The sequence below is a fragment of the Saccopteryx bilineata genome, chromosome 7 (genome assembly GCF_036850765.1).
Source record: "Saccopteryx bilineata isolate mSacBil1 chromosome 7, mSacBil1_pri_phased_curated, whole genome shotgun sequence".
Classification (NCBI taxonomy): Eukaryota; Metazoa; Chordata; class Mammalia; order Chiroptera; family Emballonuridae; genus Saccopteryx; species Saccopteryx bilineata.
Genome location: NC_089496.1, coordinates 26528863 through 26543093, shown reverse-complemented (window position 1 = coordinate 26543093; position 14231 = coordinate 26528863). Strand labels below are relative to the sequence as shown.

At 42.0% G+C, this 14231-nt stretch overlaps 1 protein-coding gene across 9 annotated transcripts in view; it reads right to left on the bottom strand.

The window, feature by feature from the left end:
* The window catches only part of DYNC1I1 (dynein cytoplasmic 1 intermediate chain 1), a 343873-nt gene that overhangs the window by 130336 nt on the left and 199306 nt on the right, over window positions 1-14231 (bottom strand). For all 9 annotated transcript variants that reach the window (XM_066238414.1, XM_066238415.1, XM_066238409.1 and 6 more), the window contains one exon: window positions 2325-2414. In XM_066238414.1, the coding sequence (XP_066094511.1) occupies window positions 2325-2414 (90 nt within the window). The remainder of the gene's footprint in view (window positions 1-2324; window positions 2415-14231) is intronic.

Genomic DNA, 14231 nt, shown 5'->3' with positions numbered 1-14231 from the left:
AATAGGGAGAGTGCCCTCTTATGGGAATTTTACAGGGAAATCAGTTCATAAACAAGAAATCCAAACCAGACTAATAAAGAAAGATCTCCCTCTCTGAACTTAATGTGAGGTTTATGAGTTGATGTGCATTTACAGGAGTTAGCTTTTCGAGTCTGTTGTTTTAAATCTTCAAACATGAAGATACAAAGACACTCACATATACAAATTCCCTCAATTTTGATTCAAAGCTTAAACGTACCTGTCATTTTTCTCTACTCTGTTGTGAGGGGAAAAAAGAGTGAAAAACTAATAAATCAAACCCATATTTCTTTACCGTTTGATGTATGTTGATGTCACATGGACAAAAATGTCAGAAGCTAGTGAGCACTGATTTTTTTTCCCATCTCCCTTCGCCACTTTTTTTTTTTTAACTCCAAAAATAGGCCAGATTTCTCAAAAATGTGTTCCCTGGTTTGAAACCATGTATGTCAAGTTTCAGCCCAGAGCAAATTTTTATGGCTGAGTAATAAATCCCTGAAACTCAGGGTTCATAATGGAAGTGCTGACACAGCCCTAACTCCTCTGCAGCCGTGTGAATGGCGCCACGATTATATCTGCTGCAGATTCTTTCAAAAGTTTGCAAAATACTGTCTTGCTTTTAAAAAAAAAAAAAGCAGAGGGTTTGATGCCAACATAAACATGCTTTTAACCCATTATGCGCTAATTTGCAGAAAAACCATTACTAGAGAATAAGGCACACAGTGCAGCAGTAACAGATAATGTATTTTCAAACCTCTTTTTGAGTTTTAGCAGGACTTTAATCAATTCCATGAAGCATGAGTAAGAGTTGAAATTGGAGGATGTTTTTGCTCAGAGGTGACGAAGGGGGTGGCAATGCTTTGCCAGAGAAGACAATGTGGAGATTGGGGTTTGGAGGTGGGGGTGGGGGTGATCTGTGCCGGGACACACAAAACAGACCCTATTTTTCTATCACCCAGTATATCTTAAGGATATTTTGCAAAAGCACGAAGACAGTGTTTGTTTTAATAAATCTTGATTTATTTTTGTCTCATGCTACACCTATGACCAAGATATTTTATTCACCATCTTAAAAAAAAATACGTTTTTAAAAAAAAATACGTTCTTAAAAAAAAATAATGATTGTCTTAGTACCAAATATATACGTTCTTAGTGGAAATTTAAATGTGAAATCTCTTCCATCAAATCCATTTAGAATCTCTCAAAGAAAGTAAACCTTGTGCCATCTATGGAGGCCGCTGTTAAAGATGTTGAATCCACTCCCTGCCCTCAGTTGTACCCAAGAACTTGACAGTAGTCAACCTCAATGCCTGACTGGGCAGGCTGAAGTGAGTACATGACGAAGATGTACCTCTTCCTGCAAAAGTCCCCAGTGACAATCATGTGACGCACATGTGCCACAGTCACAGGCATCTTTAAACTTTTAAATCAAATGGGCTTCTAATTCGAGTTCCGCTGATCTACATTTGGAGCACTTAGTGGGAAAGATGGAAGAATCTTTTTAATCTCCACCCCTCTCCCATGGGCAGTCCACTTGTCAGTAAGAATGACAATGTCAAAGTTCTCTTTTGTCTCCAGGGCTGAGAATTTCAAAGGGGTAGAAATTAGATTTTTAGGGAAACCAGTAGTATTGTCTTCCCTTTTCTTTTTCCTTGTTATCATTGTTTTACATTTTTTCAATTACAGTTGACATACAATATTATATTTGTTTTGGGTGTACAACATGCTGATTAGACATTTCTATAACTTACAAAGTGATCACTCTGATAAACTTAGTACCTCTCTACCACCATACGTAGTTATAACAATATTATTGACTATATTCTCTACGCAGTACTTGACATCCTATGAATATTTTCTTTTTCCTCTTTTACTTTCTGTTTTCTTGTTTTTTCTTTCTTATTTTTTCTTTCTTTCTTTCTTTCTTTCTTTCTTTCTTTCTTTCTTTCTTTCTTGTTACTGTTATCATTTGGTATATACAACAGAGTGAACAAAATAACACAACAGTTGATAACAAGTGTCTGACTTTATCACTAGTTGGTAATAATTTTACTGGAATCATGACTGGACTTGTTGCTAGAATTGTAGATGGTTTGCATTTCGTTTGCCTCTATCAGTTCCCCCCAAAAGTCTCATGCTTTGGAGATTAAAGTTTATATTGTTAAATATAATGCATTGAACAATCATAAAAAACTTTTCACATATGGGGTGAATGGTTTAATTTTTTACTTACCTCTAAGATCCCTTCTGTTAATAAAATAAATAAATTAATTAATTAATGACTCAGTTTATCTTCTGCACCATACCTTCCTTCACTTCCTGTTTTTTGTCTTGAATTTCCAGTTCTGAATCGTGGCCAATTTTAGGTTCCACCATTTCCTCATCTTCTTCATCCTCTAGAAGAAGAAAGGGAAAAATGCATTATTATCTTTCCTTCAAATCAAAGTCTCTGGTTGATGGTGGGAGGTAGGGGCAAAGGGTAAAGTTCCAATCATTTAGGGCAACTTCTAAGTAAATCAGTCCACAACGACTGCCCAAGATATATGTTCATGAATATATAAATAAATTATCTCCAAAAGGGGCCTCTTTGAAAGTCCCCCAGTCGCTGAGAAGTCTGCCCTGAGTCAGCACCTGCTGCCTACATCTCCAGGCCCTCGCCACATGGGATGTCTTGGAATTGCCTCTCTGACCTCTGAAGCTTCTTCAGAGATGGCCCAGGAACAGATCTTAAAATGTTTCCACCTGGGGCACATTCTCCACAGGGGACACCTGCTGTACAGACGACTCATTTCCAATTTAATTCTCACCAAATTAATTTGTTTTTGACCTACAGGAAAGGGTTAAATACAGGTCTGACCCCAGGTCAAATGCCATTGGCAAGTGAACCACCAGGGGTAGGACCCCCAAAAGTCATTGCCATGGGCCTCAGAGAAAGCAACCAACCCACATGGCATTTACACATTCAGAGCAGCTCATGCATTAATGTGAATTTAATGAGCACTAACAAATGGACTCAGTAGGCTACCACTGCCAGATGTTATGGTGCCCTTCCTGCCCTATGCAAATGTATGCTTACTCTCTCCCTGCTCTTGACTTGCCTGTCTTAGGGGCCCCTTTCTTTGTAGACCGCTTGGAATCACCAGTCACAATGTAGAAGATGTAGGGGGAGAGTCAAACTGTCACAAGAAAATCCAAAGCACAGAAATAAAACTATCTAATAAGTTACAACTTGCTATCATAGTTGTTTAATATATTGCCTTCACTCTCAAGTATTATATTCACTGTAGGTTCTTGATTTTGTTGGTTCAAATGGGGTTAAAAATAACTGACTTCATTTCCTTCTCCTATACATTCATTCACATATTCATTCATTTTACAAATATTTACAAATCTTCTCTAAGATCTCAAGCTGTACAGATAGTCCCATTTCCATCACAATAAACCCTGAGACTTATATCAACTCAAAATTTCAGCACCAACCGCTTAGAGAATATACTATAAGTGCACACTTAAATGTCCAAATAAATAAATATGTATAGCCTGAAAAGCAACTACAGAAGTTCTCACTATATTAAGCAGGTGATTTGTGGAAGAAATATCAATCTTAAAAATATGAATATATGCAGTATAGCATTGCAATTCAGATATTAAATTTTTTAAATGTGAATTTTCATTGAAATACACAGTGCTGTATATGCATGTGTATGGGTTGTGGAACCAACCTTATTACTTTATAAGCACTCTATCTATCTATCTATCTATCTAGCTAGCTAGCTATGTATCAGAAAAAAACAAAACATTTTAAAGGAAAATTCTCATTTATTATTAACCCATATACCTTTGAGATAAAAAGTTGCACTGAAATTTTGTGAAGAACACTGAGTTACACAGATTTTTAGACAAGAACAACTTTCTAAATGTTAAATAACACACCTACGACCTTCCCCGTATATAAAGATATTTCTGTTATCTACCCATTAAAAACCTGCTTGGGAAATCCTAAATGAAACAGTCACCAACACATGTTGTATCTTTCTGAAACTAACACAGAACCCAATGAGGCACTCACTGGAGGGAGTTTCCTCTTCTGGTAGACCTTGGCTAGAGAGGCAATTTTCAAAAGGACCCTTCTCTGCTGAAAACTGGCTCCATTTCTAAACCTTCTAGAGGTCTTTCTTTTAATGTAATTAATTCAGCAGCAACTCCCTGACACTAAATGCAAATTACTCCAGCAAACAGAGGTGATAAGGCCCATGTTACTGTGTGTTGAATTGTGCCCCTCTCCAAATTCTTCTGTTGAGGCCCTACCAGGCGTCCCCAAACTACGGCCCCGCGAGCCGCATATGGCCCCCTGAGGCCATTTATCCGGCCCCCGCCGCACTCCGGAAGGGGCACCTCTTTCATTGGTGGTCAGTGAGAGGAGCACTGTATGTGGCGGCCCTCCAACTGTCTGAGGGACAGACCGTTGTGTAAAAAGTTTGGCCCCCTGTGTAAAAAGTTTGGGGACCTCTGCGAGTAGCTCAGAATGAAGAATGTGACCATATAGGGAATGAGAGTTGTTGCAGACATAATTCATTAAAAGGAGCCCACACTGAAGTAAAGTGGACACCTAATCCAGTCTAACTGCTGTCCTTGTAAAAAGGGGAAGTTTAGACAAAGACTCACACACAAGGGAGAATGCCACGGGAAGACGAAGGCAAAGACTGGTGTGGTGCTATAGGCCCAAGAACCCCAAAGATTGCCAGGAAACCATGAGGAACTAGGGAGGAGCCATGGAGAGACTGTCGGAGCCCTCAGAAGGTTCTGACTCTGCCAACACCATGATTGCAGAATTCTTTCCGCCTGAACTGTGAGACATGAATTTCTGTTGTTTAAACCACCCAGCGTATGGTGCTTGGTTACAGTAGCCATAGCAAACCTAGAAAGCCAATGAAGTGCCTTACTTTCTATGACCTTATGATCTAATAGAAGAGATACAATGCATATACGATAGTAATACCCAAGGCAGTGATGAATGTTTTACTTCTATAATCTATTTATCAGAACTTAGTATCATTGGGCTAATTTTCTAAATGAAGAACAGAGTAATGCCCTCATCAAACAAAACAAAACAAAAACAAACAAATAAACCAAAACCCCTCCAACCACATCAAGCTCCAATTTCTATCTGGCCCTGCCTCTTTTCCAGTCTGCGATAATTAGCCGTTAGGCACACCGCCCTCCTCCCCACAGCACGACATGAAACACCAAGGAGGAGAAAGGTCTAAAGTACAAGCAGATGCGACATTCACAGGCAGGACAAGGAGGGGTCCGTGGAGGTTCTTGGAGGTGGACATCACATGTCCTTCTCAGGGACCGGTCTTTCCACATGTCAGGCTCAGCTGAGAAGTTAGGTTTCACAGCCTTGATAACTACACATGATGGGTGGTCTTATTTATCAAGAATATACATACTGCATCCAAATTTTGTTCTCATTTTTATCTCGGAGTTCACTGCCCTGAGACCTGACCAGCCACACTTAATACAAATTTCTCTGGCCAGATGCACTCACGATGTGAGTGGGAGCAGGACGTGAAGGGAAGTGACTGATCTGAGATCGAGCCTGGAGCCCACCACGTGCTAGCCTCTCAGAGTTACACAACTCAGAGAAACTCTCTGAGATCTTGTTTCCTTTGAATTGGAATATACTCTTTCCTTAAAACACAATGTTTAAGAATAACAAAATGAAATAATTGACGTGGAACGAAGCTGCTTTTTAACCATGAAGAGAATTGGGAATACCTATACCCAGAAACTCTCAATTTGGTGTTGCTTTTGCTTGAATGTTAACAAAGATTTATTGAGCACTTACTATGCATCACGTGCTGCAAAATGACAAAGGACAAGACAGAGAGGGAAAAATAATCTTTGTGCTCATAGAGCTTCCATTTGAGTTGTTGGAGAAAAACTACAAACCAATGAACAAAACATACTGTATCAGGTAAATGCTGTGGGGATACAGAAAGTTGGGGGGTGGTTGGCCAAGCTGGTAAGGGGAGGGAGAGTTGAAATTGCAAATAGAGTGGTCAGGAAAAGCCACAGTGAGGTGACATTTGAGTAAAAAAATTCAAGGAGTTAAGGGAGTGAGCTTGGGGAAGTAAGACTAATAGATTCTTCCGTCTCATTCTGTGGACCTAAGGGGTGAAATGGGTTAAGATCCGAATTAATTTATTCTGGGCTCCTTTGACTATGGAACTGTGTTTTCATCTGCGCCAGTGGGTCTCTGGGGTCACGTCTTCTAGTTCTCAACGTGAAGTCAGTTTCACCAAATGACTTGAATTAGTCACCTGTAAAGAGTACCAAGTTCTCACCTTTCACAGATATAAGGGCTTTGATTTTGAACATTAATTTCTGGAAGAGTCAAAAAGCAACATCATGACAGAAAGTGCCACTTAAAGTTTATCAGAAAAAGATTATTCTGTAAGGGCTTGGCTATACAAAGGGCTATAACACATTGTGGCAGCAGTTTATCTAATGTATTAGGTGATCAAATCTTTCAAGTTGAAAATCCTTCCCCAGAGGATGTCTTTGATAAGTTATTTTTTTCTTATTTATTTATTTTTATTTTTTATTTTTTTGTATTTCTCTGAAGCTGGAAACGGGGAGAGACAGACAGACTCCCGCATGCTCCCGACCGGGATCCACCCGGCACGCCCACCAGGGGGCCATGCTCTGCCCCTCCGAGGCATCGCTCTGTAGCGACCAGAGCCACTCTAGCGCCTGGGGCAGAGGCCAAGGAGCCATCCCCAGCGCCCGGGCCATCTTTGCTCCAATGGAGCCTCGTCTGCGGGAGGGGAAGAGAGAGATAGAGAGGAAGGAGAGGGGGAGGGGTGGAGAAGCAGATGGGCGCTTCTCCTGTGTGCCCTGGCCGGGAATCGAACCCGGGACTTTGCATGCCAGGCCGACGCTCTACCACTGAGCAACCAGCCAGGGCGATAAGTTATTTTTTAAACTAACAAATATGTATTGTGTTTATAATATGTACAAAGGCCCATAATGAGATATTGTGAATAAGAGAGAAACAAGTTTTTTAAAAATAGTACCTGCCTTTTTAAAGTGGTTACAAACCAGTGTAGGCATTAATTTGTAGTGGCCACAGAGCCTTTTGTCTGTCAGCCTTTTAAAGACACAAAGTAAATGTTTCAGTGGATTTGTTAAAGAAATAAAACACAAGGGGCTGGCTTGTTTCTCTGCATACTGATGTGTTTGCCTTGCTCAGCAAAGAGAGTGTATTTTTCTTTAAGACTGGTTTCCTTTCTGGTGCAATTGGAATTACTTCTGTTGAAACCATTTTCAAAACAGTGAAATAACGTTAAAGAAAAGGATTTATGTAGACCCACTACAGACTACTGATATATGAGTTGTGCCACTAGTTCATACCGGTTACATTTCCTCTGAGATTGGAGGGAAAAAAATTACCACCCATGTGTGGTTTCCTGTACCAGGTCCACACCAGAAATTAAACTAGTGGCAAAAGTTAATGACCTGTCAGTGAAGGGGCTAATTTCAAACAATGGCATTGTTGGACACATTATTTTATTTAGCACCCAAATCCTGACGTCTGCAGTTGTTGTGTTCATTCCCTTTCAAGTGGAAAAATCTTCAGTAACCACTGTCCTCCTTCCTTAAGGTTTTTGAAGGTCTGAGAATGAATAATTGCACATTCGGCAGCAATCTCCTCTAACACACTTAGCACAAGGCCTGATCCTTTGTGTGAGCTTCAGAAGTGTTGTTTCCTCCACCAGTTTGTGGGTCCAAGTCAAGTCAATGCAGTTGATTTGAATATGCCCAGTCTTCTGATTGTTCAAATGCTCTGATAGCCTCACACATGGGAGACGCTGGAGAGGGAGTGTAGTGGAATATTTGTCAGTTTGGCAATACAATATCAAAGCCCCTTCCTGCCTAGGGAGGGGGGTATCCCCTTGCAGGACTGTTGTATTGGTGACACGCTAGACACTGCTTTCTTCTCCTGGAGCCCAAGGGAACTCATCTTCCGGCTCTCCATCTCCTGGTGGCCAGGACACAGACCAGATGCTCCTAACTGGGGCTTTGTCTTTGGAGCCAGAACACAAAGACAGGGGATAGTTTGGATTAATTCGGGGCAATAGGCCATAGGAGCAGTGATGTCCACCATCTGGGCCAGACTGCTCCAGCCGCCCACAGTGAGCACCAGATTTCCTTCCAATAAATTTCACTAGAAGTGGTGTGAGCATGAGATTTCCTTCCAAAAAATCCCACTGGACCTGGTGCCTGCTACTTTGCAACCAGAGCCTTGAGTGGCACAGGGCAGTGCTCTGTGAAGAGCAGCAGGGTTAGTGTTTTATAAGGTCAATGGGGTCTCGCTTTCCCTGTGCTCTCCCAGGGCCAGCAAAGCCCCAGGATAAGAGGGCGTGGGTGTCCCGGAGAGGCCTAGCTGCCCTGCTCCAGGCTTTCCACAAGGGGGCGGTGGCCCTTCCATCTGCCATCTCAGGTGAAGCTGAGATGTACAGAAGGTACAGAAGGGCAGCCGGGGTCACCAGGGCCTTTTTACTCCATCCTTCTTGACTCTAAAGGCCACCCAACTGCTGCCAAAAGGGGAAGGGACAAAGCAATTACCACATGACTTTGAATAGAACAGGCCAATGACTATAAGAGGCACGATTACTTTATGTACCACTGCTAATTAAACTATAACGCATCATTGGTTCTCGTGTGAAAAACTGTGAATGTTAGAATTGATGGAATAATTTGTGGCTTAGAAATAAATAGAAACTAAATAAGTAGAAAGATAAGAGAAGTCGCAAGAACAAACAGTATTTTCTAAATTGTCTACTGTGTAGCTGTTGGTGAATAGGTTTGGAGAGATATAACGGCACATTTATGGATTCGTTTGTTTTTTAGATGTATTGCTTTCAGTGTAAGAATAAATATCCTAGCCACTTTGATATAATTCTATGTACACACAGACATTTCAGATAGTGATTCTTTTTATAACATATTTAAAATGTTTCAACAAAAACATGAAGAGCTAAGTCTCAAAGTAAAGTTTATTCTCAATTTAATAAATAAAGCACTTTAACAAAGCTAGTCTTTCTAGCTCGTCTTTGGCCTCATTGTTTCTTCTCACGTGAAGAGCCACTCTGGATAATTTATACCTATGTCTCCCACTGCCATCTGCAGATCGGTCTCTCCAGCCAAGACAGCCCTTTAATGTGTTTTTGGTTGTTTTTTTTTGCACTTTTCTGAAGCTGGAAACGGGGAGAGACAGTCAGACAGACTCCCGCATGTGCCCGACCGGGATCCACCCGGCACGCCCACCATGGGGCGATGCTCTGCCCACCAGGGGGCGATGCTCTGCCCACCAGGGGGCGATGCTCTACCCATCCTGGGCGTCGCCATGTTGCCACCAGAGCCACTCTAGCGCCTGAGGCAGAGGCCACAGAGCCATCCTCAGTGCCTGGGCCATCTTTGCTCCAATGGAGCCTTGGCTGCGGGAGGGGAAGAGAGAGACAGAGAGGAAGGTGCGGCGGAGGGGTGGAGAAGCAAATGGGCGCTTCTCCTGTGTGCCCTGGCCGGGAATCGAACCCGGGTCCTCCGCACGCTAGGCCGACGCTCTACCGCTGAGCCAACCGGCCAGGGCCAAGACAGCCCTTTTAGGCTCCAGACTCTGTGCCGCACATTCCAGCATGAATGTCCCACCAGCTCCTCACATTTGACATCTTTAAAGCAGAACTCCCGCCTTTTACTAAGACCTGTTCTTCCGATTGCACTCTTTACCCTGCCTAATGGGTGCCACCATCCGCGTGGGGTCACAGCTGGACACCAGAGCACCACCTTCAAGTAGTCCTTTCCATCAAAGCCTGTCAGAAAAGGTCTCCGAGTCTTTCCAACTATTCCTCCCAAATTTGTCTCAAATGCACCTGTCTCTGCTGCTCTGCCTAGGCCAGGCCATTACCATCTCTTGCCTGGAGTATTACAATAGCTTTTTGACTGGTCCTCCTCCCATTACCTGTCTGGATCTACATTTATAGTAGTTTCATAGTTTTCTTTAAAAAAACACATCTATGTATCATTTCCCATTAAAAATATCTTCTATAGCCCCCTAAAAGTTTTAGTATAAAAGGCCATAATTCCTTTTCTTTCTTCCACCTCATTTTCCATTATGACAGTACACAATCACCCGATGTCCCAGTAGGTTCATGCCTCAAATGCACGGCACATTATTTTTCTGTCTGTGTTGAACTTTCCCTCAATATCCAGGAGGTGGTTATGACTAGCCCTTCATAATGCAACTCCAGAGCTTTAACACTCCCCCCTCCGAGCAGATTTGTTGAGCCCCTCTATTGTTCTACCAACCCGCCTTGTACACACCCTCATGGTAACACACACATCTTGGTACACCTGATATTAGGTATAGACACCTATCTCCAAAGCTGGATGAAGTTCCTCAAAGACCTATTCTTGTTAGTACTATCATTGTCAAGTGCTGAGACTAGTAATACAGAAACAGGTGATTATTCTGGAAAGCTAGTAGTTCTGAACCACACCATCTAGGACACTGCATGACAGAAGAAGTTTGAACTTTTTCCTGGAGATCAGTGTGCCACTTTTAATAAACACAGATCTCAGTTAGTCCATAGGTATTATTTAAAATTTCAGAAGGAATTCAAGGTATTGATGATGCTAAACACAGCTTTTGAAACCTCATTCATCTTCCCAGACAGCCCTTTATTCACACTCTGATACATCTTTCTAAAGGGCCACCTGACGCTTGATGAAAATACTGCTGACAACCAGCCCCACAAAGGAACTGGAGGCTTTTCAAAACCCAGTAGACAAAGTCTGATTTTGTTTAAGGACATGAAGGCTGCCGGGAGTGGGAAAGCCTGGAATGAGCAAGAAGGTTAGAGGGTAAGCTATAGCTGGAGTCCAAGCAACAGCTGATGAGACCTTGACTTAGGATGGCTTCACTGCCAGCGAGTGCGATGAACTGAACTGTGAATTAAGACCTGTGTTTGTACAGCAGACAGCGAGAACTCACTCAAGTCACCCTACCCTTGGGCCAGCTTTGCGTACAGTTTGCCAACTTTGCCAGGAGTCCAAAGAGAGCCACCCTCCCGATTTGTATGACGGCGGCCAAAATAAAGTATAACGTGCACCACTGAATGCTTACACAAACCAAGGTGAGCGCCTCTGTGCTTTAAAAATATGCAGGAACGACATACTTTGTGGGATTTTCAGTAAGCACTTTGTTAAATATACTACATGCTAATATTTAAAAAACCTTCACTTTCTGGTCTAAAAAAATCTGGCCAGAGTAAAGAAAACATACATTTCTCATCAAACAGAGCACTCCTGTTAACACTCTGGGCCACATCAGTTCCCTCCTAAGGCTCAAACATGACAGTACTTGGAAAGTTTACTTCCTGATGGAATGTCACCCAAGGCATTGCAAATGGGAGGAAATGAAAGAAAATATTCAAAACGAGAGAGGAAGCCAGGGAAGAGTACTTTTTAGCAGCTGTTTCTGAAACTTGTAACAGTGCTGATATATAATATGTGTACAGTAAACACGTGTTGAATGGTGTGAGTGTGGATCAGTCAGCTTGCATGGGAGGACAGAGATTGGGAAGAGAACATTGCTTTTCTCAGAGATGTCCAGGCAGGAGCCCATGGATAACTTCAGCATTTGATGTTTCGGATGGGAAGGCTGGATTGATCTGTTATTTCCATACATTTTCCTCCTTAGAAACCTTCAGTGGCTCCATGTTTCCAAGATCAGCTCAGCACTGAAGGCCCATCACCATCTAGTCCCACCTTAATTCTCCAGCCTTGCTCAAAGCAGAATAACCTTTGATGCAAGTGTGTATGAAACCAGCCATGTTTGTTGTAAAAAAAAACAACCCTCCCATCTTCTGCCTCTTCAGTCTTTTATATTTTTCAGGCTCCCATCTCCCAAACTCTCTGAGGAAGTCATGATGCCTTCAGCCACAGAAGAAATCAGTTAGGTGAACTAATTCATGCTAATAAATTAGAGAATGGTAACCCAGGTAAATTGATACCTAATGACAAACTGCAGCTCTGCAGAACGTGGAAGGGAGGGAGATTTTGAAGGAGCAGATTTTGAAGAGCCACCCTTCAGTTCTAGAATGACTCACAGCACAACTCTAGAGAATAGCACTGCTATCGGACTCCATGTGAAAGGCACAGACTCCATGTCTATCTCTGGCAGCCTTATTTGTATAGATGTCTAACACACACACACACACACACACACACACACACACACACACACACACACGTACATCTGGGCAACAATTTAGAACATGTGAAAATGCCATTCTTGGCTGTTTGGAAAGAGAAAAAGGACTCCTAGCTTTCTTTTTCAGACTTAAATCACTTTTGCTTACCACTGTTGACTTTGGCTAATTTCAGACCCTACTGTTTCCTCTACCATTCCTTCCAAATGTGCAAATCTGCTCTTCCTCTTCAGAGGGGATATTGCTTGTTGCTTACTCACCACCTCCTGTGTGCTCGGGTCTTTTCAGGCAGCAGGGAAAAACGATAGTTATCGATTTATTAAAACATACATGTCAAGCTTTTTAGTAAATGTTTTATGTCCATTAGCCCACCTAATCCTCCTAGTAACTCACCGAGGCATACACAATTAGTTCTGTCTATATGTGAGGAAACCGGCTTAGACAGGAGGATGACCCGACTAAGGTCACAGAGGTAGAGGAAGCAACAAAGCCAAGATTCAAACGCATGTTTTTCCAACTCCCCAGATCCCTCAATTTACTGCTAAATCACACCAAATAGTATAAAAGAAGTAAAGGGAACTCTAAGGGACATGAGTGGCTTTGACCACCTTGAATCCATCACCCACTTCTTGGAATAACAGTCCCTCTTTCTTCTTTGGTGGATCTATTCCTTCTCTCTTTTAGCTAAGTAAATCCTCCTTAAGTTTTAAGGGAAAATGTTCTATCTGAGCCAATGGGACTAAATCTCAGCATTTTTCTTTAGACTATGAGTAAAGTGACCATATAACGTACCATCCAAATTTGGATACTTCTGAGAGGGAATGGAGGTGTAATTAATATTTAAGCAGGGCTGGCAAGTATGAATAAGGACTGTCTGGGAAAACCAGGATATGTAATCACTTTAACCATGAATGATTTTTTCCCTCCTTTGGAGACTATCCTGGGCAATCTCAGATGTATGGTTACTCCCTACAACACAGAAGTGGATGCCTTTTTTCTATTGGACTAGGTGACTGTCTGGCTAAACCAGGACACATGATCACCCGAGTCATCAGAAAGTAGATTTCTCCCCTCCACTGATCTAAGTGTAACTGAAGCCGTCTCAGCTTTCCACACAGAGCCTGAGAAAGAAGCAAGAACACAGGGCCCAACTGAGTTGAGCAGTAGCTGAAGCCAGAATGCCTCTAGATTCTAGGTGTAAATTTTTATTTGTAAAATCCAATTCACTTTCTTTTGGCTTAATTTGGGGTTAGTTTCTTTGTCACTTCCAACCACAAAAAAGTACAAGTGGACAGAAACAAATAATTATTAAGTACCTACTTTGTGCTCTGTATTTTTTCTGCACAAGCTCATTCAGAATATATACTATCCTGCAAGGTAGAATAGGATCGAGGGCATGCATCCTTCTGCTATGCTGTTGAGGTTCAAATCCTGTTCTAACATTCAGTGGTAACCTTGGGCTACTTAACTCCTTGTGCCTCAGTTCCTGGGCTATTGACTACAGAATTGTCCTCCTTGGATAGTGGTGATTTTTTAATTCACTTTTTAAATATTTTATTATTATTGGTGAAGAAACTGAGACTCAACGAGGTTAAACAAAATACTGCAAGTCAGACAACTACTAAAGTACAAAGTGAGAGTTTTGGAACCCATGTTTTTGAGGCTTCAAATTCTATTCTGTTTCAAGTGTCTTTATACTGTCTCCCAATTGCTTGAAGTAGGCTGTGATGGATGGAGCAGGTTCAATGGGTTGTGGAGGTCAGAATAAACACAATTGTGAAGCCATTTTGGAACACAGGTGAAAACAAGCAATGCCACCCATATATTCTGTCAAGCAGACTCCAGCTTCTCTTTCCTTGCTTAGTCAGTATAACTTCAGCACCATGAGTGGGCTGCTTCATAATTCATGTGTAGATTCAGAAGTGTTCCTATCTA